Source organism: Apteryx rowi, unplaced genomic scaffold (assembly GCF_003343035.1).
Source record: "Apteryx rowi isolate R43461 unplaced genomic scaffold, aptRow1 scaffold_125, whole genome shotgun sequence".
Taxonomy (NCBI): Eukaryota; Metazoa; Chordata; class Aves; order Apterygiformes; family Apterygidae; genus Apteryx; species Apteryx rowi.
The window spans coordinates 1,188,069-1,212,219 of record NW_020447475.1 but is presented as its reverse complement, the minus strand read 5'-3'; the positions used below and the strand labels follow the sequence as shown (position 1 = coordinate 1,212,219).

The 24,151-nt window shown below is 40.0% G+C and overlaps 1 protein-coding gene across 1 annotated transcript in view; it reads right to left on the bottom strand.

Annotated features, from left to right (window-relative positions):
• Window positions 1-20,203: 20,203 nt before the first annotated feature.
• DEPTOR (DEP domain containing MTOR interacting protein) overlaps window positions 20,204-24,151 on the bottom strand; it is a 77,332-nt gene continuing 73,384 nt past the window's right edge. Inside the window, exon 9 of the mRNA XM_026055700.1 lies at window positions 20,204-20,981. Within this exon, the coding sequence (XP_025911485.1) occupies window positions 20,853-20,981 (129 nt within the window). The 3' untranslated portion in view covers window positions 20,204-20,852. The remainder of the gene's footprint in view (window positions 20,982-24,151) is intronic.

Below are 24,151 nucleotides of genomic sequence, written 5' to 3'. Positions count from 1 at the left end.
GGCGGGTGCTGCTGCGCCGCGGGGAGAGCTGCTCTTCCACCCCTGCGGCCGCTCTTCCCTGCCTCCGACAAGGCGAGGAGGCGGGCAGTTATAGAGGGAAGGTGGAAAGAAGGGGGGAAAGGAGGCACGAGCGAGCGCTGACGTCCCCGCGACTCCCCCGCCTCGCCCCCGCGCTGCCGGGGGGGACGGGACGGGACGGGACAGGCACGTCAGATCTGCAGGTGCTCTGCTTTGCTTCTGCCTTCCTTTTTTTTTTTTTTTTTCAGTTTTGCTACCTTTTAACTCATTCTTTGCTCCCCCAAGTTGCTAATTCACTTAGTTTTAAATAATGCCGAAGGTGCCTCTTGGAGTGCAGGTATCCCTCCCACAGCTTACTGCAGTTAATGACTCACCAGGGAATTATTTCTATTAAAGTGTTCCAGTGCTTGTCTGGCTTAATATAAACCTTGACCAAACGTGTCATAGTACATAGCACGTTTTTGCCATATGCATGGACACAGCAGTGGGGAAGGGGAACTGCAGAATCTATATATGAAGATCAATCTATATATCAAGAAAGGATATGTCCTGTGATGTACCCTCCTGAAGGTACAGTTAAGGCTACTACTTGTGAAGCTTACACGTGCCTGGCACTCAAGATGAGTGAAAATATTCATTTCAATGTGCCTGATCATCTGCATAAAGTTAGTAATGAAATCCCCGAAGGATTGCATTTAAAGAAATGACAGATATGGGTGAAACAGAGATGTGCATCTCTTTGTTAATGTAAGTAGGAATCACTTCTAGGGCAGGGGAACACTAAGTCCCAGTGAGATGCCTGTGATCGGTGTAATAACCTTAAACCCTGTAAAGTGGGAGCTTCTGTTGCCGAGTCTGTCTGGACTCTTGTCCAAAGTCACTGTGCTCAGGCATCTTTCTACTGAAACCTCAGAAGTGTTTAAACTACAGAGAAGCTCTTTAAGSTCCGCTGTTTTCTATAGCAAAGGTTAAAAATCATAAAGCACTTTGAAGATTTTAGTCTTAGACTTTCTCCCAGATCCTATGGGATCCGGGAGATCCTGTCCCCTCCCGTACTGCCAGGTGCGTGCAGTGGCCAACACTTCGTGCCTGTCAAGAGCAGAAGAGCTTGCAAGATAACGATTCCTTCGAAGCGATAACATGTTCAGCTCATTGATGTGTGATGCCTTTTTTACCTTTTCAGTCCCTAATTTATGTATATAGCTTAGACAACAGTATCTGGAAGACAAGGAGGCAGATGGATGGGTCTATCTGCAATACCTCTGAAGAGTTAGTGAATGTAGAGAGAGAAATCAGCCTAATCCTTGACTGCTTGCTGGCGCGTGTATATCAGGATGAGTCAAGGAACAGTTTGCCAAAGGGAGAGTCTCGTTCCCTGTTTCTCTCTCCCTCTCTCTCTCTTTTCTTTTTCTTTTTTTTAATACTGTAGTATGCAAAGTACATGAGCACCATCCTGTGGCTGCGCCTAGTCAGAGCCCTGGGAGCCACGATTACAAGTCTTGAGTCCACTGACCAGTAAATAGGTTCTGAAACCCTCTGCAGCCTTTGCGTGACTTTATACTGTAATTTTGAACCATGAGTTTACATCAGAAATTAAACAAATCCTTTACATCGATGCAAAGTATATTATTTCAAGGGTAATTCTGCTGATTTTTTTTTAATATCAATTCATTTTCCTAATTTGCAGTAATATTTTTATATCATTTGTTCGCTTTTAGGGTGAATGGTGCTTGTTGCCATTGAGTTTTACTCAGCTTGCTCTGGAAAGCACCGCAGAACTCCTTTCATAACTACAAGGAAGAGCTCATGTTGTTCTAAACTTGTTCTCATTGTGCTCCTTTCATCCTGAGTTTTGTAACACCCTTTGAAAATAATGTTCCTATTAAGGTATGGCTTCCTTCAAAGAATTCTTGTAAGCTGCACATCTGGAAATAGGGTAAAATCACAGAAGTAACATATGAGCAATATTAATGTACAAATGACTTACCAGTGTTTCCTTCTTATCTCACTTTTGAAAAAAAAACTATGGAGTTTTTTAAGTAAATTTACCAAATATGTGTTGGACCCATGAATCTACCTTACACTAATTTGAATTGGCCAAGCCTCAGTGAGTTCAAAAGAGCAACACTGATTTACAGTCACCACACTTAATAGTATTTTAACCAACAAGATATTGAACATCCTTTGCTTGGCTAGTGTAGGTCACACAAAATTTATTTAAATAGTGTTAAATAGGAATTATATTAAAAACGTAGCTCGGAACAATTCAACTAATCCAAGTGCCACAAAGAATAGAATTAGCACAGACTGGTGAGCCCAGAGTGAACTTGACTGAATATCTGATTTTAAAACTGAACCAAGTAATGGATCCCTGAAAGCAGTATTTGTGGGAGCTGAACAGAAACCAAACTAGTATGTTTGGTGACTGTGGGGAAGAATTACTTGGTGACTATCAATTCTCTGCTTTTTAGAATATGGCCTTTTATTTCTGTCATTTTCTCCGATATCTTCATGGATGCAATGTTATTTGCTGTGCCATTTCTCACAAAACTTTTGGGGAAATAAGAGCATCAAGTTTTGGGGATATCTTTAGATTGGAAATAGTTTGATGTTAATCAGGTCTTTGATTACAGTGGTGTTTTTAAAGGTGACTAGGTTTTTCCTAAGCTAATGTATCTTACAAGGAGAAATACATTTTTTAAATGCCCTTTCTCTCTCCCCCTCCTCCTGAGTGCCCCCAAACCCCAGTTACATTTGAAAATTTTGACTACAGAACTGCCATTTGCATGACTAGACCTAGTCACCCAAGCCTAATTAAAATTCCCCACATTTTATTTTGCTATTAAAAGAATTAAAGAACACACACAAAGATAAAACCTGAGGTAAAGCACAGCTAACTTCTGCTTTAAATTTTGTAATTCTTATTAAATATGATGGTACATACAATGCTCTTTGGAAGGTGGTTTGCCAAGATCAGTCTGTCAACACTTGTAATAATTAAATGATTTATGAAGGTGTATGCTGAGAGATCTGAGAAGGATTTAGGAATGTATTCTCCCCCCTCAAAAATAAACAAAAATGTTTTTGTGGAAAATGTAATCGTGATACACCATATCTAACATATTAGTCATGCTTGCCTCTTGAAATTTATTGTCTTTAGTAGCTAAGACAATTTTTAGTTATTTTGTGATATAAATATGCAGTAAAATTACTTCTGAAACGGGTAGTTATTGATGGTGAAATGTTTTTCCTAGTGCCTTTCTTTGCACAACAGCTGTTTCTCTGGTATCAGCCTCACAAATGTGGCTTTCTGCAGCTCGGTTTTTAGCCAAGACCGGACAGAGTAGTCCAGCTTTGCTTCGTTATTGGTTGGCATGTCTGATGAGTCATGTACTTTCATTTCCTTGATACTTTCTAGGAGATTTTAGTGCTGTCAGCACTTTACTGAGCTGCTAGCTTTATTCATCTGAAGTTTATTACACATAATGAAGCAAGTGAAAGGGATACCTAGGAAGCCAGATTGATGACATGGCCACTGAAGCGTAATTCTTCTTGTTTAGGTTTGGTCCTGCTCCTCCAAAAGTCCAGAAAAGGGAGCAAAACTGGGAAGAGGTGAGCCAAGGGAGATGGAAAAATATAAGTACTTCTCTGTCATGTATTTTCCCATCTGTCTGTCAAGCATGAGGGAGCCAGAAGGCAATGGGAAGCATGTAGAGTTTAGTGTTTCGGGAAGTTAGTTTTTCATTCTGCAATCGAATCAGATCCTTTTAGATTCCTCTTTCCTGGGTTTACACTTCAACATTGGAGCTAGTTGCCTAGTCTTTTTCTGGTCAATGGCGAGGAACTGACACTGAAATATTACCTGTACGAGCCTGGAGCCCCGGCCAGGAGCTCAGCTCCCTCTTCGTGGCCTCTGCTAAGGGCAGCTGGGGAAGTTGCAGGGAGGTCCAGCGCTTACCGGGGGTAGATGCGTTTGAGGGGGAAGTTCAGCCTCTCGCTGTAGGTCCTGAGCAGCAGGGAGGCTGGGGGTTTGGGAGAAGAGTGCCCACCTGGCGACCAGGAAAATGTTCTGGAGCCACAAGCAGAGCAGTCGAGACACCAGTCCGCAGTCACTACTCCTGTGTGCTCCTAGGCCGCCTGCGAGAGGAGAGAGATGTTACTGACCTACCTGAGAGAGCGCTGCGCTTGACGGGCAGATGCCGGAAGCTGAAGGCACGGAGGCAGGGGCGCCCTGCGGAAAGGAGAAAGACCAGACGCTATCACGTTTGGAGCTACCASCAGCTGGCAACGGGTAGGCACAAACATTGTGTTAGGCTGACAGAAGCGAGCAGAGATTACTTTTCACTGGATAATGCTGTGGTGCTGGTTGCGTCCCACGAAAGGTCCTGTGTAACATAGTGAGGGAAGGGTTCCCCATCCCCTCCTGAACAGGCAAAAGACCTGCAGATATTTGCTGGCTGTGCCAGAGGTAATTTCCCTTGGAATGAAATCCAGGCTGAAATGCATGTTTAAAACCAGTAGGAGCTGGAAGTGTCGAGCGAGTGAAGAGTTAACAGGACTGAAAAAGTCTGCCAACTGATATGCTCAAGGCTGCAGACTAGAAGAGCTAACGGCTAAAGAACTCTGCCGCCCGACAAGGCCAAGGGATCTGCATGGAGCCGCAGGGAGGGGAGAAGCGATGCGGAGGTGGTGTGCTCTTGCCTCGCTGGCAGGGTCCTCCCAAGCAGACAGGCAAACAGACCTGTTGTTATGAAGCTCGCAGAGGTCAGCAAAAGCAGTGTGTGCCCGGAGCCCCAGCCGTACAAAAAGACCCTTGGCAGCTAAGAGGGTTTGAGCAGGGACGGGAACGTGACCTGCCCATCCTCTCCGGCTGRGCCGTGAGTATCCCTCCCCGCTCCCCTTTTCCTGGGACGCTGGGTTAAGGTAACTCCTCGAGGCTGAGAGCCCTCTCACTAGGAGAGTGAACAAGAAGGCTTTCAAGCAGGGATAAGCAGTGCTTCCATTAACAGCGCAGTAACTGACGGTTTCGGGTTATCCTTTCTAAATCAGTAATCACCTTATTTCGGGCCATCCTTTCTAAATCAGTAATCGATGATTTCGGGCTATCCTTTCTGAATCAATAATCGATGATTTCGGGCTATCCTTTCTGAATCAATAATCGATGATTTCGGGCTATCCTTTTTCAGGCTATCCTCTCTAAATTAGTAATCACATTATTTTAATGGATGTTACTAATCTAAGAGCTTGCGTGAGGAAGTAAACATAGTTTTTTTATTACGTTTCTGTCTCGGTCGTTACTATCAAACCTTCGTAGCGTGACAGGAAGCAATACCTCTGTGGTCTCTGTAATATGTACCTTGAGTTATGAATGTAAGTCAGAAGAAGTCTTACTGATGTCCACAAGAGACATCTGGAACAAGGAAAAAATCCTTTCCAAATATCATTTATCTTAAGCTATTAGCTAAAAGGAGAGCTTCTTGTCTGTCTGAGCAGGCCTCCTGCCCTATGCACTCTTGAATTACACTTTGATGGACTGCTTCAATCTACTTTAACCACTTTTCTAGTGTATATGTCTATGAGAGTAAAAATCTTGACAAGAAAGGARCGAGATTCGTTAAATGCTTTCTGACAATCTGTTTTTCCCGTCTCRTTGATTAATGCAAAACTATGAATTCGCAGATTTTTAAATCTGCAATTTTTAGAAAAGCACCCCTATTCATTAAACTSTGAAGAAATATTACTGAGTTGTCTCCTAGAATAATACCACATGATAACATGCTGTTTTGTTCTGTGGCTGAATAAAAACCTGAACAAAACTGTCCTCTAAGACTGGAGTTTTATTGCTCATAATTTTTATTCACCAAAATTGTTTTCTTTGTTCACTTTTRAACAGCCTTGTTCTATTGTTTTGCTTTTATTTTAAGGGATTTAAAATAGATTGAGAAATTTAGAGTTGGGTTCTTTGTTCCCCTGCACATTTTTAAGGCTGCTTTTGAAAATTTTAGTAGCAATGCTTAATTTTCCTGTATTTATTTAAGCATAGATAAAACATACAAAGTTACCTTTCCATGAATAAAATACTGAATTAACATTAGCAGAAATTTTATTACGGAGAAGTGGTAGTGTAGTTTGTATTTGTAAGGAAAAAGCTATTATTGTAAAAATTTGTAGGTTGTATTTTGGAGTAATTTTAAAGAAAGTGGGGGTGGAGAAAAACAAGAGAAAATRTATTTTACTTGTTGTGAAGAACTCAATAAAATTGCCACCCACTCAAATGCTCACTGAAGAAATTCAATATGTTTTCCATTTTTATATTTCAGGGGCATTTAGGCATCTGAAATAACTGTTGGTTAATTATTCCAATAAATATCAACATTCAAATCAGTATACTGGAAATCCTACTTGGTCAGCTATGAAATGAATTTGCGGCAGTCACGGTTTTGAACTTCTTTCAATTTCGAAGTGATGACAGATGGGGGCAGTCTTGGACAAAATTCTCCTTTGTGTTTTAACAAACCTCTACCTTTCTAGCTTCTGAGCATCCAAATTCAAGCATTGTGTCTGGTAAAACGCAACACTTCTGGTAGTCCCCATGCTTTGATCTTCATTTCAAGATTCAAGAAATGAACACCGGCGAAAACCTCTGTTAGCCAGCTTCTGTGCAAAAGGGTTCCATTCAGTTAAAGGCAATTCATGTAAAGCTCCTTTCAGGGGAAGATGCTTCCCTTTAAAAAATAAAATTGTTTCAAAACTTCTCAGGCCTAAATATTTTTTGATCACTGGAGATTGAATCTGGCTATGAGCACATAAGCTGGCCCCTACTTAACAAGTGCTGTTTAAAGCCAACCCACACATCCCCCCAAAGCAATGGAGATTTTTGAAGTTCCAGGAGATCCAAGAAAGAAGGTGTGGGACAGTTTTCATCTCTATTTTGAAGGTGGCAACATGCGACGCACTGTAGTCCTGCTCAGGATTACTGATAAAGTCACTGTGTGGAAGGGACCCTTTCTTCCCCTGGTACCTGCTCTGCAAGGATGTGCGATAACTGCTGGCAGCGAACTGTCCTGAGATTGATATCGCCATTTACTGCCTCAAGATTTGACAAGAATTATTATGTCAGAGACAAGAAGGAAGCAAAGTCTTAGCTTTGCTTTGCATGTGCTAGCAGATCTAGCTCTGTGTGTAGCATGTGTACCCAGGAAGGCCTTAGACAATTTCCATTGGACATGATTTAAGTGCTTTAAATATAATGCCAAAAATAACAGGAAATTACACAGGAGAARAGCAAGAATATACACTAGCCTTAAAGAAATAGCTGGGAGTAATTGTGCTCCAAAGCTATTGATCTGATGACTTGAAGAATTACAGGGTATTGTGACAAAGACTGTGAAAGCTGAAAAAAGGAGAGGCAGCTGTCTCAAACCACAGAAACCAGATAACATCTTGAAAGCTTTTGGTTTTACTTTTTTTCCTTTCTTTTTTTTTTTTGCCCTGACTCTGTGAACATTCAGAGACTAGATTTTAAGCACGTGTGCAAGTTTTTGCAGCATCTGGATCTTGTACAAGATCAAGTGATCACCTCAATCCATGTTCTTTGCAAAGCCTAAGTAAAAGTGGGATGTTTGGTAACAGGCCACAAGGTAGTAGTTTAGGACACAGGAGACTAGTAAGAAGCATTTTCCAGTATTTTCTCATTTAACTGACTTTTCCTCTCAGGCTCTTCTATGAAGTACTGTAATCAGCATGTGATCTCTTTTTTGCAGTTTCCTTTAGACTATCGGTTGTTTGGGGCCCTATTTTAATCCTTAGTTGACTGGTGTCTTGTAGGCAGTCTTCATAAATGCTAGTTTAAATGTTCTCATCATACTGGCACCAGCCACAGCAATATTCTTTATCTTATGGTTCATAGAAAAAAAGGTTTGATCATAGCCTGTTTAAATTAACACAGTACTTCAGGTGGCTCAGATTACAACAGGGCCATATGTAAAATAAAGCCTTAAAGAGCACAGTGTTTCTTACAGCACAATGGTCAGAGACACTGGTGAAATAGTAAATGTTTTTCATTATCTAATATGACCAAAATCTGTGTCCCAGGGTTTGCAGTCTTGGAAGAACAGCCAGAACATCTGGCACAAATTAAGATCCTTACTATGCCATAGAAGACTCCTAAAAGCTGGCTGTGTGACAGGAGGTTATGGCAGTCCACCTAACACAGATGTTTTTCCACACCTGCCAAATTTAGTCCTCTATAAATTGGTCAAGCATTTTATAGGAATTTACCATATCTCTTAAGGATGGAAAGATTTTCCCATACATCACTGGTAGAGGAAGAGAAGCAGAATATTAACTTAGATCAGATTAGTTTAAAAAGCATTCTTGCCTTGCAGATTAGCACAGGCTTCCTCCTGCAGCGCTGGCAAGAGCACACAGTTCTCCTTGCTTTTTCCTTGGGAAGGAAATATCTCTTCTGTCGTAGCAGCTGTGCCCAAGGCCTAAGCCCTGCCATGGGCCACTAGGCACGTCTCGGTGTTGATAATAATAGATCAGCACACCAAAGGGGGCTGCTGTTGTTTGCAACATCAGTCACACTATGGCTTTAAATATTAGGAAGGTTTGACTTGGAGAATCAATTCTTAAAATCTAAGCTCCGAATGCTTTCGCAATTAGAACAAGCATTTGGGTTGTTTTGGTAACGAACCGTATGTTTGTATTGCCTCTGCATGTGCCAGTTTGTTAGGGCTAATATTAGTGTGTGTAAGAGGCTTAGTATACAGACAATTAGGCAGCAGATTAATTAAACCAAGATGGACCACGATCCTATTCTGTACTGTTCAGTTCAGATTATGATGTCCATCACTGATAGCTCAGTGGTGACTCAGGTTTCTTGTTCCTCTATGCCAGCCAAGCAAGTAACTTCCCTCCCCGTCTCCCATACCATGGAGGTAAGGTTTAAGAAGGACCAATCCCCACCTCCATAGGGATTCTTTGAGTGACATTAATCTTTTAAAAGCTTCTCCTGCCATCTTCCCTGCTCTCCATTATTGTTCAGACGGCCATCCTGGAAAGCCTAGCTGGGAAGGTGAAGAGGAGGATGGAGGGTTTTGGTCAATGARCTTTCTGCAGTAAAAGAAATCTGCAGATAGAACTGAACCTAAGATACACAAGCCATGGGAGTCTACAGTGGGGACTTGAATCTATGTCATGATAAAAGCTACTTGATTGGGATCTGAGTGTTTTCCCACTAAAATCAAGAGTGAAACTCATTGACAAGGAAAGTCCATTTCAAAGAGAGTTATAAGCACCTTGGAAATTCAGCAAGTTTCAGGCTCAGCTTTTCCACACCGCAGTTCTCTGAGCAGTTCTCCACCAGTTCATATGGAGCCATCTCCATGTCTGTGGAATATAATGGGGGGCTTGTCCAGAAATTCACATGCATGATAGTTTCATACCTAACTACTTAGGAACTTCGTTTGGGCACTCTGTTTTATAAGCRTTGGCCTATGCCAAAATTATGGTGCCAATACACAGGCTAAAATAGAATCCAGCTAATTGCCAATTAGCTGTTTCTGTAGTATATTGTTAACAGAGGAAAAGGCAGTAATGATGTATTTTCTTACTGAAATCAGCAGCTCTGGCACAAAGAGGTTATAGAACTATTAAGTATTAAGGTGCATTTGCTCCTCACTGTACTCTGAAGTTCACTTTCTTTGCATTATATCTGATGGTAGTTTTAAAAACATGGGTAGCTATTACCTGCACTCCAAAGAAGAGAGGCATTACTGAAAACAGGAAAGCACAGGATTGTTTCTCCATCGTGTTACATTTTTCATATATTTTATCTTAAAAAAAAATCTACTCATGGCCTTTTGCCACATTCAGAAAGTGTTACAAGACTGGGCAAGTAAATTCAGATTGCTTACTATGTGCGTTTTGTTAGTTTTCATAAAATTTCCTCGTAAAACTTATAAGGTATTTCACAACATATAAAACTTTCTGCACAGAGGAAAACAAAGAGATGAGCACCTCAAGTGTACAGTGAGTCATTTGTGGGCTCACAATATTAGATCAGTGCTAGTATCCCTGTGTCCCACATTTTAAGTATCCCATTAAAATACGTACCTGGACAAGACTGGTGTTTGAATGACCCCAAGTAACCACCYTGTTTATCAGTAGAACAATAAAATTGCATCTTGGCTGTAGTCACAATGAGTGCCAACCTTGTTGTCATTTTTTTCCCCTTCCAGAGTGATTTAGAGAATCATCATAGTCAAATCTGTGCTTCTCCCTTTGAATTAATATTTGTTATGAAACTAGGGCTGCATTCGGTGGGCAAGCTCAGCTCAGATTTACAAAATAATTTCCTAAATGTGAATGGTCTTGTATCCTTCTGCTGAGAAAATCAGCCTGTTAATGAAAATACAGGTTCTAATTTTGCTTCTTCTATTATGTTCAAGTGCCATTTTTATACAGTTAATGGAATTCTTCCTGATTTTCAAGTGGGTAAATAAAACAGAAGCTCACCATAAATATTTATATTCACTATTGTCACTTGCCTATCTGCATTTTCAAACAATTTTCAACACTAATTGTTAAATTAGCATCAAATTTCTTCACTTGCCTAGCAAGGATGTAAGATATATATGGCTTTCTATATGYGATTAATATCAATCATGAAATCAAAATTATTGATAGAGGTAAAATTACACATCTGAAGTCTTCATAATTCACAGTCTTTCTACATAAGAGAAACCCATATTTTACTTTTGTCATAGTTCAAAAGATGCTAACCCAGCATACCTCCTTACCAATTTCCATTTTTGTTATTTTACTGAAAATATTGCTTGAACTTTAGCAATATTCATTACTTAGCTATAAGATTATTCCTTTGAAAAGCCTGCCGGCTGCCCGAGGCTTCCTCTGTAGCGATAGGAAGTAGCGTATTGGACAAATCAAGCCCTGAACTGAATGTGCTCTTTAGTGGATTTTGCACAATGCAGTTTTCTATGAACTGCAGGCTGTTTTTGTGGCTTTGCTTGGGTAAACATCGTGTTCCCTGCTGAGCACGGAGCCGGTTGCGTAAGGCGGCATTCTGCTTTGCCTCCACATCCTCCCACACGCTGCACTTAGCAGTTGTACAAGCGCCCGGGGACCAGGCCTGATCCAACGCGCAGCGAGCTCAGCTGGCAGCCTTCAGGCTTTGGCGCTGACACTTGCTCTAGAGGGAGCCTCTCGCACAAAAATTTGGGGAGGAAGGGGAGGGAGAGGAGCTTTGATAGGGCTGTGAAGCTGAGAAGCCCACAGGTTGGTTGCACATGACAGGTATCTGGCAAACTGGCAACGAGAGCTTGCCAAAACTGAACATATGGGATTGCAAATAACAACTTTATGGCTACAGAAGATTCAAAATATATAAAGAATAATATTTTTCCACAACCACAGAGCCTCTGGATTGCAGTCAATACAGGGGACTGCTTTCTTTCTGCATTAAAGGAGGCAGAGTGAGGCACTGTGCGCTTTGCTTCCCATCTGAAGTCCATGGAAAAGAAGGGTAGTCCAATGGGTAGCAAACTGGCCAAGGACTTGAGAGATCAAGGTTCAGCCCTGTTCTTCCACAGGTTTCCTGGACGACTTAAGGTATCCAAGCTGTGTTGAGTTCTACCTCCTGCACTGCACATGCAGAAGTTTGTCTGGCAATGCTGAGAGGAGAGCAGATGTGGGGAGTGAGGGGCCTGAGGATGTGCTATGGTTGGGAAACCCACTGAGCATGAAGGCATGTAAGCCAGCTAGTAGAGCTGTAGAGTCACAGTACACTCTGCAACTCTCTACTGGTGAAATCTTCAGCGCTGATGGTCCTCTAAACACCTAAGCGCATTCGCATGTATTTTTTATGGATTTTTTTTTAATGTTATGACCTAAATTTTCTATAAATTTCACTTCAGATTCCTAATTCAGTTTTGGACACTGTCTCTGTCCTCCTTCTGCTGCAAGGGGTGAGAAGAAGCTACCCTTGAACCAAGGAATGAGAAGTTAAACACTGAGATACTTGACTGACTGCAGTGCAGGAGACATGGCAGGGAGAACCATCCTGGAAGTGTATGGGAAGTATGGAAATTCTTCAAGACCCTTGAGAGCCGCAATACCTGCCAAAATTGCAAGCAGTGGAACAAAACTCCAGCCTAACTGGTCATCTTCAACAGCTGCTTCCTTCCATTTTCATCTCTTGTGGTTGTAGTTGTTGCCAGTCCTTCTTTTTGTCTCAGTTCCCTAAAGGAAGCAGGTTTCTGCCTTGCTGTGACTCCTTGGGTGAAAATAGTACTTTTTAGGACAACTTAATGGCAACAAAAAACAGGAGGAGTCTGTAGAGACTCATGCATGCAGAGAGAAATTTTGTAGGATCATTTATATATGAAGATTACAGCTCAACTGACAAATGGCTCCGGTCTCCTTGAGTGGTTATAGACAATTCAGAAACAAAGCTATCCTTGGGAAAGATACCACTTTGCAGCCTGTTAAAAGGCATAAAAGGAAAGGAAAAGAAGATCCATTCCTTGGGACATTTAAAAATAGCACATCGCTACAGTCAATTCTACATGATATAATTGTGCAACGACTTCTCGGAGAATTGGCTAGATAGCCAGGAAGTTCTTTCCCATCAGCAGCACTAATGGAATATGCAGCTGGATATCTCCAACAAAATTATCAGAAGTAAGACAGTTTAATCGGCTGATATGAAGTGATAGTTATTAGGGATGTTATTCAGTTGCTCACACAAAGGTGTCTAGTGCCATTTGAAGTATCCTATGGCATTTAAGACATCCTCAAGGGCCTAGTCTCCAGATGCAATCCCTGTGGGCATGGGTTTCCCACAGGTCCTCTCAGCCCCATAAGAATGTCTCAAATACCCTAAAGCATCTTAGATGGCACTCAACATTTATGTGTATGCGACTGAACTGGTCCCTGCTTTCTGAGTTCAGATTCCAGTTAGATAGATAGAAGTAGATGCCATCACCCTGCCGCAATGCCTTCTCGGATTATCTGCAGGTCGGCGGGACTAGCACTACGTTAGACAACATGCCAAAGGTCATCTTTGCAATTACAAGCCCGTTGTTAGGAGTCATTCATGATAACCAATAAAAAAGGGGGAATCATCAAACAGCTCGTAAAATGCAGACAATTGAACCTTAATTAAAGGATTTTTACTCCTGTATTATGTGGCTTCCTGGAGCTCCGCACATTAAAGACAGCGTTGCCTCTTTTTGCAAAAGTAATGGTAAGAATCAGTAAGAGATGAGGAAGATGTTTTATGTACCTTCATCTTCCAAATAAAATTCCTGACTGAACCAAAAGAGAAAATTATTGTCTGTAACTATACAGGGGGTGAGATCAAGTGGGTTTATGTTTAAATGGGCTCTGGAATGGAATCCTGATGGTGCTGTACAGAAGACAAGCCAGTAGCTTTAGGACATAATCTCTGTAGAAGTGTGAACAATAACACAACCATGCAGATACATGTATAGTGGGTAATGAAACTAAATTTTAGAAGTGTAATACGTACTTCACCATGAAAATCAAACATTTAAGAGGGTCACTCAGTACCCCTTTGTAAATGGTTCTTTTAAGCATATTTTGTAATAGATGGCTTGACTGCTGGACAGTGGTGGAAAACAAACTATTGAATTTTGTAAATATTCAGCAGGATCTTATTGGTTCTGGAAAAACAAACAAAGTACACACAGCCCCCAGGCTTCAATAACACACAAAAGCATATAGTAGGTATCTTTAAAAAGCAGCCAAACTGACAGTGCTTAAAAAACAAAACAGTAACCAGTTAATGTAACATTTAGAATCTTAAATACTTTCATGTTTCTTGCTTTTCAAATTAACCTGTAAAAGCCAGTGGGTTTCATGTGCAATATTTAAATGAGTTTTAAGAAAATATTACCTCATTTCCAGAAATGTTTTGCATGTAAAGCAAGTGTGTTAGGACATTTTGATAACACACATTAAAGAGTTACTGATCCTGCAAACTACTAAGCACTTCCTCTGAGTGGAGTCACTTAATAATTCCTAGGCTTTGCTCAACATCACGCTTAATTAAACTTTTGCTAATAAACATGAAGAGCCCAATTTAGCTCCATAGCTAAATTCCATTGACAAAATGGTTGTTCAGTCAAGCCCACTTAGCTGCCTGTGGATTTATTTTTAGTCTACCCATGCAATKCTTGTACATATATATAAGAATATATGTATTTTTAAAGCAAGATTTTAGACATTTAAGATGTGAGAAATAARTACTTCACAACATAAGTGAAAATTATTTCTTTAAAGAAAAAGGTTTTGTCAGGGTAGCTTCTTAAATTTGAATATCAAATGTTTCACAAACCAACATATATCTTTATTATGTTCTCCTCTAGTGTATTTTATGCTTGAATGTTCTTAAATGCAAACATATAAATTACAACTTTATTCTTATTGTGAAGAAAGGGGTAAGAATGTAAATTGTAAATTTAGTCATAAAACTGCAACATTTTTCCATTCTGTGATGCTATTAAGAAACATAACAGGACAAAAACTTTGCTTTCTCTATCCTGTCACCACCTGTCTGATAGGATAATCCGAGTTCCACGCTCATTCTGCTTTCAACTTAAAACCATTAATGAGAATTTTTAAACAAGCAAACTCGATCTTATGTAAAAATAAGGCTTTGTATGTACTATGTATTTTCCAGCTGCTGCCCAGTAATAGGCACCATACTGAAATTTTTTGCACAGATAAAATTTTCTCGGGAAGACTCAGTGGAGTTTTGCATGAGAAACAAGTGTAGGTAAGAGCTATTATTCTCTGAGGGATACTTGGATGCAAATAGGAAAGTATGATTTCTCTTAATCTCAAGCTTCACTGGAAAGATAGGAGGGGGGAAGGGAGCATTTCCTAATTGGAAAAGCATGGAAYAGGGGGAGAAAAAAAAACTTTTCCTATTTAATAATACTTAAAAACCTGGAGAGAAAAACATAAATTCTAATGATTAAATTCTCCAGTCACTTACTCTTTGCTGTTAAGGCAGGAGTTTATGTAATTCTAACCACAGCCCCAGTTGCGCGGCTGTTCTCCAGCCAGACGTGATAACTCCCTGGACCTCAGCAGCAAAGGAGCTGTGTCCTGAGGAGAGGAGCAGAGGCTTGGTGTTAGCTCATCCAGGGGACTGGAGGAGAAGAACAGGCTCTCTGGGGGTCTCTCTTCTTTTCTCTCATATAATGCTGGAAAACCCATGAAAGCCGTGGCCCATGATGTGTTACGAACATACTGGTGCAGGTGTGGTGGTATTTTACACCACGAATGAATGTTATTCCATCATTATGGTAACGTTTTGTTCTTTTATCTCAAGGCCTTGCTTGTTTGTTGGTATATGAGTTATCATCTGATAGTAAAGCAGCAGCCAGTACACTTGTTTTCCTGAAATCTCAGGTTTGATTAATAAGCACTGCTAGTTTATTAAAAGCTAACGATTATGACAGAGCTACTCAGAAACCAGACTAGTAGAAATAACAAAGCAAGCAGGACCGTCAAGACCTTCCAGAACCATGTTTAGGGCTGGAAGCAGAAAGTAGGACCATTTTGACCATGTGGCAAAAGAAATGGAAGAATGGAAAAGAAAACTAAATGTGTCCATAAACCAGTGGTAGAGACAAAATAGTCAGTGGACACAGGCTTGCCTTAACACCAGCGTTACCCAGTTGGGCCTGCTTGGGTACGCTCAGCAGCAGCAGCAGCAGCATTTCCCAACTACAGGAGCTGTTCAGATGCTCCTGCAGCATGTAAACACCACTTTAAAGCAGCCTGCATATCATTAGCCATCCACGTACAATAATTTAGGAGCCACTTGGTAGAAGTCTCTGTGTAACAGTGCCTTTGGAAAAGAAGCAAGAAGTTGTATGTAAAAATAATTTTCCATGGCTCTAATCACATGCAAATTCTGAAAATAAGTGACAGTTATTATTTGACAAGGTGACACAAAAGCCAGTAGGCATCTATTATACTGTAAGTTCAGAGAGAGCTACAGTGACATAGGATGGGAAAGCTGGGTGTGCATGGCAGCACGACTATAAACCAGGCCATGCAATGATTTGTGCTACCCAGCATACAGGGCCTGTTTTCCAATGCATGCTCTGGAAGCTAAGCATTTAATTTGTATGTGTGCGCTTATGCAACTTGAGTTTCAAGGGTAATGAGCCTTCACAGCTCCCGTGGACAAGGCAAGTATAGGYATCTTAACTGCAAAACATACTTTTTCTTGAGGACATTCAGTAGATGGTTATACCTTCTCCCTGTTGAATATTTTCAAATTTTACTGAGGAACTACAAGTGTAAGAACTGAACATCTATACATGAAACACTGCCTTTATGGTATAAATTGATTGTATCTTTGAGTGCTGTGATATTCCTAGCTTATCTCTTATATTAATGGGTCAGTTTAAAAATAAATGTGTAAACATTTATTTATGTACAGTTTTGTAGAGGTATCTAAYGCCTTAAAATCACTCAGCTTCTCTGTAACATCAATGATATTTTTATCTGGACAGTCTGTACACAAAGGAATTATTACAATGGTAGTTACTGGGGTTTTTTTTTAATAAGTAACAAATATAAAGTGAAAAAATACAAGCCATATCACTCACCAGATAAAGAGAGACTAATTCAAAAAATTGTGATTTATGGAAATCTTTAGTGTCTTTTTTTATCATAAAAGGTTAGAAGTTCTCTCACTTTGTTTGGAGAGTGGTGTGGTCTAGTTTTATTTATACATGTGACATACACATCCTTATTCACTTATACAAGTGGTCTAGTTTTAATTATACAGTGGGAAAAATGCTTATAATTGCAGCAACTAGTTTCTCACTCTCTGTCTTGCATTAGGCAAACATTTGGGCAAACCATATTGCCTCAGTTTTTCCTGTCTCTAGAATTAGAAAAATTCTTATTTAGCAAAATTAACATTAAAATAATTAATATTTAATGTCAAGTTTTATCTGAAATTTTTAGTGCATTTCCCCGTAATCTGATCATTCTGCCTTCATCCACAGGGAAAAGGAAACTTCCATGCATACATCGCTGTCCATGCAGATGAATAAAGAAGTCGGCCACTCATTCTTTTTTTTTCCTAATCCTTAGTATACTGTTTTTGGCTATGTCTGTGCTAGTAAATCAAATTGGTATGGGAACCGTTCTCTGGTCCTAAGGCCAAGTGGCACAACACAGCCTACACTGATATGCTCAAATTCTGATCTGGGACCCTGTTATCCTCTGAGCTATGCTCAGGCAATTTTCTCAGAGATCTAGACTATGCCAGCTAAACCAGGGATTGTGGGACAGGTTTGAGACACTTCCCTGGCACTGCGCAGTTATTAATGAGGAATTAACCTTGCATGCAAAGGAAGAAAATTTTGACAGAAAAATTCCTACTGCATGACTTTTTCCTCCTCCCTCCCAAACCTCATCTGGAAGGTAATTTCATAGAAAAGGGTGGTAGGATAGATCTACTGGTATTGCAGATGCTGCTATGACACCACTRTGTCTTTTCAGTGCTGATGATTTTACTTTCAGCTTCTATGGAGCCCTGAAATGCAGATGGCCAAATTCTGATACACCGGAAGTTTATTAATGCTTTATTTTATGAATGAGTCAGATGCCTTCAATGGGACTAGTTGTGGAACAAATTGTAGTTCAATAGTATACATATTGTATTTGGTCTTGATAAAGGTAATCAAAGTTGTGCATCTTTTAATGAATAAGACAGAAGAAAATGGGAGAAATATGGCGTTGAACTGATGCTCCAACTAATTTAACTGCTACTTAAATTTATTTAACTATTATATTGGTTGAAAATGTTCCATAAATGACTTGCCAATGTATAGGTTCAGAGGAGCAGCACTAACGAATGTTATAAAATCATTAAAATTTAGTAAATGATCTCACAAGATCTATAATAACCATAAAGGTGATCACAGAAGACAGAAAGTCTTCAAAAATGCCTCTTTTTAATGAAGCTATTACTAATGATGACAACTTTTTTCCTTTCTGGTTACTTGCTCCAGTCCACACTGTGATATTCCTGATTATGTCTTGAAATTCCACACTTCTGTGAATGATCTTGCATTTCCTCTGGTACTTTCCAGAGAGCCAGGTTCTCTGTTATATCCAAAATTCTGCGCCCCCTGAAGTGCACGGGAGTTTGACACTGACTCCTGTGGGATGCCTCTTGGTGTGTGTCTCACTGTGTGCAGACAAATTGCAATTTAATTGGAAACAATACATTTCGTAACTTGTTAACTTTGTATCCTTTTTTACAAAATACACAATTTCATTGCATCGATAATTTTAAATAACTTTGTCATATTGAAGAGGGAAAGAATTAATTACATTCTGGATTGCAAATCAAGTTGAGAACACAATATGGAAATCCCTGTTAAACAGCAGGCAAGTAATGGGGCTCAAATTGTGATAAAGACTAATGTATCTTGCAAATGAAAATGCCATATCCAATCTGTAACATAATGATATGCACAGATTTCTCCCTGCCCCCCATTCCCACTCTTTTTACTCAAGTCTAAAGTGCACTCTGTAATGCATTATTAAGCGAAATTCTGACCCAGTTTCTTAATTATCTGTAAGCTACAGGGAACTTGTAGCAGAATATTAACTAAGGCAAGAGATGTAAGACAGAAGAATCCACAGTGGTATAACAYAGAATCATCAGCATTTTGCTAAGAAAATCCTTCACATTTTAATATTTAGCCTAGCCTAACATCTAGAATTTATATTTAAAAGAGGAGCAAAGAATAAACCAACCAACCAATCAAAACAACCCACGCAAACAAGAAAAGAGACTGGAAGTATTTGGGGACGTATCCCTGGATTYACAAAACCAAAGAACTGTAGCATACTGACACATTCCTGGGACAAAAGGGTTTTTTCCCTACTGATTTTTTTAGTGGATTTCACTGACAGTTGCTACAATCTCATATAACATTATGTGCTAAACTATTTATTTTAGATGAACTGTATAATATCATCTGATATGGGTAATATATATGTACAACATTTTTAGGGGTGTGATAAACAACCGTTGTACTAAATGACAGTTTAAAAGAATCTCCCAAACACTTTCATGCCTGGTTAGTATCAAGAGAGCAATTCCAGTTTTATACCTCTCTGCACTGGTACACATAAGTAGAATATGAGACATTTCCTTGGTGGAAAATCAACCGTGGATATTAGAAACAAAGAATACATGGACTTCTACCTGCTGAGCTGCAAGCATATATGATTTTGAAGTCTTACTGTGTCCCTGATGAAATACGTAAAAGTGTCTGAGTGAGCGAAAAACATACTGCAAGAGCAATGTATTAGTGAGAACCAATTTTTAATGCAAAACATATTTCAAAATTATTTGAGGAGAAAAAATACTTTCCCCACTCCCAAAAATGAAGGATTTTTGGTACGCTCATGAAGAAGGTCAAGCTTTAATTTTAAAGTTTAGACAGCAGAGAAAGTCTGCAATATATATTTATAATTTTGTGGACAAGGATGTATATATTCAGTTCAAAGATCAAAGAAAACTCATGCAGTCTGATTACCACAGAGTTGAGAAGTCACCTAACTCAGCAGAATATAGACCTTGTATATACATTTAAAAAAGATTTGTTTCAAAAATTCATCAACAAAGAAAGCCTACTGTTTGAAAAAGAGTAAGAGTCAGTTAAATACAACATTTTATTAGTAATAGTGTCAATTGCAACTTATGTGGCAAGTCTGTAGTTTGCAAAACATTTGATGATTTGAAAGTGCTAACGAGTTTAATGTACATTCAAGTACATTGCTTCAATTTGAAGTGTACTTCCTCTACTGGAGCGTCTGAACGTAGCTTTGTTAATGCTACACTGGGAATTTCCCACTTCAACCCTCTAAATATTATTACTCTCCTAGGACCAAAGGTGTCCAGAATTTCTCCAAACTGACAGACAACAAGGCTGAGACACCTGTCCTTTACACATAAGAAAAAAATATCAACCCTTCATACTTGAGTACCTAAACCTGTGCTTAGGCATCTAAACAAATAGCCTGATTTTCAAAGGCCAAATTTTGTAAAAAGTAAAAGCAACTCATGCTTTTACAACACTCGTCTGGTTTTCGATTTTTCTTTCTAGAATAATCTCTGTATTCTATCAGGCCCAATCATTCATATCAGAGTAACTTCTACAGAAAACGAGCACTTTTTTCCCATGTAGATGCAATCACAGGTCATTTGTGGTTGACCGCAGTAAAGCCTGCATTCAGCCAACTTTCGCTTAGCCCAGGGAGAAAGCAACCGCAGCAGCACGTGCTCCTGGCACAACACTGGACACCCAAAAAGTACATAGAGGATGTTCACCAACATCAACGTGCCGTGCAAACCCTCTGCAACACCCTCACGGGCCAGCGCGTTTGCTTCCTTCGTCTCCTGAAGCGTTTGATGCGGTGGCTGACTGCGAGGAAATGACGCCCAGCYGCGCAGGCGGGAGACCCTTCGGGCTGGAGCAGGTGCGGCTGGACAGACGACCGAAAGGCCTCAACCTCCTCTTCAGCAGGCAAAGAAGAGTCCTAAGTGAAAATATGCTGGTATCTATCGTTCACTTTGTAGCATAAGAACCAGTGCTATTACTGTTAACTGAAAGAACCCCCCTCCCCAAAAGCAAAAGCAGCTATTTAGCCACAGCAAAGTTTTGCCTCCTTGCGTCATGCTGCTTCATGTTCTTTGCTGTTTCTCTCACAAAATGTCCAGTAAGAGACTTTTCTTTTCAGGACTCTATTTCTTCCATCACTTCCATCACTACAGTTCGAGGGCCGGTCAGGATGAGGTTGCTCACTGTCCTGTAATCCACGTGGAGAACGTTGAGGCCGTTGACGGAAACGACAAACTGGCAAACCTGAGGAGAAAGGCAAGCAGCAAAAGTGGCGTATTTGGGTTTTTTTTTCAGTAAAGTTATGTACACTAACGTACTATCAACACGTGGGTCTGCATGAACGCCAGGACTCTTTGTATAGCCTCATTCAGCATGCTTAAGAAATATRCACTTTTTAGAATTAGCTTGGCAAGTTAATTTTACATAAAGCTTTTTGGAAATACCAAACTGCAAACAGCCTATTATCCTTAGTTTGACTTAAACCCTTTCATGGAAACCATTCAGACAACTTTTGGTAGTTAAGTAAGCGTACGGGTCATGTGTCCAGGCTCAGGACAAAGTCCRAATACTGACCACACTAATTCTAGGAAATAATATAATGGAAGAAGAAGTCACTCAGTCCTCGAACAGGTTAAAATGCCTCGCTGGTTTTCAAGAGATATCCCTGTACAAATTCAGTTCTTTCTACTTTTTCTGTGCATGTTCTTTTTTTTTTCCCTCTGGAAAGTATGAAGCATTAATCAATTTTAAATATGCTAATATTTTGTTTTTAAAAAACATCAAATTCAAATATTGAAAATTTTTGTGCATCAGAGGCATTTTCTCTCAAAAATTCTTGATAGAAATATTCTGACCAACTCCACTGTACATCTTAATAGAGTTAGGGAAAATCAGAGAAAAAAAAGTCACACCAGCATTGTAAAAAACGGAAGAGGACAAGAAAGGCAACAGCACTGATTCCTCAAAAACATTAAGCCTTCTCTGGTTCTAATCATAATATTGCAGTACTTGTTAAAAAGGTCAAAAACATGTAGCGTCTAGATCTGTGTTTTTAATGATAAAAATATGGCGCCTAAAGCAATAATATCATCCTGATGTTTCAATGAAAACAGCACATTCACTAGAAGGTTATCTTACTCTCAAGTGATCTTGAGTCTACGAAAGATGCTGTGAAGAGAGTATCCCTTCAAAAATTTTCACACATTATTTTATACTTTAACCTTTTATATTTAGGCAGAAACACAATACAGCAATTTATGCAGGGAGCTGGGAAACAGCTCTGGTGTCTTATGTTCCTAGCTCCAAAACAGATTTTTTGCAACCCAAGTCAAGTCATTAAACTTGTGCATCAGCTACCTTCCCTCTGCAAAACAGGGCTTTAGTGTGGTGAAACTCAAATCATATTTGTGTAAAATGTAGAGAATGTAGCTATCAATGTTCCTTTTAAGGAAAATTATAGAGGAAGCAATGCCAATCCAAAAATGTAATGTTTCATCAAAAATGCTACCAGTGATTTTCGTCTCTGCTGTTTGGAGCCTGTGCACAGGAGCGGCAGCAGCAGCCCCTAMAGGGGAGACTTTCAAAACTCTCTTGTACTTCATCCCTTCAAACTCTTCACTGATCTGCAGGGCTGAAGATCCTGGGATTCAGCCTTACTGGTAGCTGAAACAGTCACCAAATTATGGAAATAAGCTATACCCTTTCAGCCACTTCTGTGGCAGTATCTTTCCTATACATTTATATACTGTTTCAGCTGCAACTACTATTGTAAAACAGTTCCATTTTTGCATGCAGGCGCCTTCTCAGTCTTAAGGACTTTGGCCAAAAAGGGTAACTCATTATCCTCTTCAGTGTGCCTCCATTAGAATTTAAGAGGTATGTCTATTTAGTATAAAATATAGATTTTTGCAGTATCTATAGGTCGCTCAACTCCCAGCAGTATTTCCTAATGCTTTCTATGGCTTTCCARGATTGTATCAAGTTTTACTGAATTATAGCCCTGGCTCCAAGATAATATTTGGGTTGATTTAAAACAGACCTGCAGAAATAACATTGTCTCTTCTGGCTTCACGCAGTTTTTGGAAGTTGAAGGGCTGACATTTGTTTTACTGCTGCATATTCTCAGACTTCTCAAATTACTGGAATCCTAATGCATGGCACTCATGTTTGGCCGGGGACAGGCATGCAAGTGTGTGACGGATAAATCTGCATGCTGGATCATGCGATGGGCATCGGGGGGCCCCCAGGCAGCGTCCCTGGCAAAGGAACAGCTTTCCAGACAGGCCAGCCACTTGCATTAGGGGTGCAACAGCGCAAATGTTGAAGTTACAGACACTGCAGTAGTGCGAACAGTGATCTAGATGCCAAGGAGTGAGTTTCTTGCTCAAAAAACTTGATGTGTCTACTTGCTAGRCCTATTTCTTTCAGTGCATGCTCCTGACAGTATTATTAATCAGCAATGTGTATGGGTTGAGAAGAGTCCCTCTGCACTTTGCTTTGCACTAGATCCAAATGGCACATTAGTTTCACTGTTTTTTAGTAGATAGGATTAGATGCWAAAAGTCCACCTAAGCCAGAAATGAAGACAAATGTAGAGAGGACAACAAAACACAGAAGAGAGTATGTGTCCTAAAATTGCATCAAAAGACTGGTGAGGAATAGGAGAGACCTGAGACCAAAGAGCCAATCCACCTGGGTGGCAGAAGGCTCTCTCCACCCGCCAGCATTTCACCAGTGGTCCCTAAGGGCTGAGTTTCTGCAAATTCCAGATCTGTCTTCTTCTGGGATAAGGAAATGTGGAGCCGTTTGCTAGGTCCTGCTGTCGCTGTGTGGGGAGAGGGGTGTTCGCAGCCCTGAGAGCCTAGGGATGCTGAGGGCAACRGTGCCCTCAGCTCAGTCCTTTTTGCTCTCAAATGTCACAATGATTTAATGTTACATTTATAAAAACATTTCAAAAATCTGAAAGTGTTCAGCTCATAACCATGGCTGGTTTTGGTTACGGTTAAGGGCTTTGTAACTCTAAACGTGTAAAATTTCTCTGTTGGTTTCCACATATTGGTGAGTCTAACAGATAACAACATAAAGTTAAAAGAGTCTGAAAGAGCCTTTGTTACTCATTTCCTCATGGCTCTCTAAGGATCTGGAAAGGAGATAAGCATCCATTTTTATCTGTCAAACTTCAAGACATGACAAAAACAAGAATTAACTCTGACCATTTTGGTAGGCAGGATGTAGTGATATAAAAAACACATAAACAATAACAGTTAAATTAAGTAGCAGTGAAACAAAAAGGCTCCCTTGACTACTTTTAATATTTACATTTTACATTAATAGACATTTATTGGCAACTATTCCTTTTTCCCACCATGAGATACAACAGCCCACGGAAGTACAGACAGCAGAAAGGGTATCTA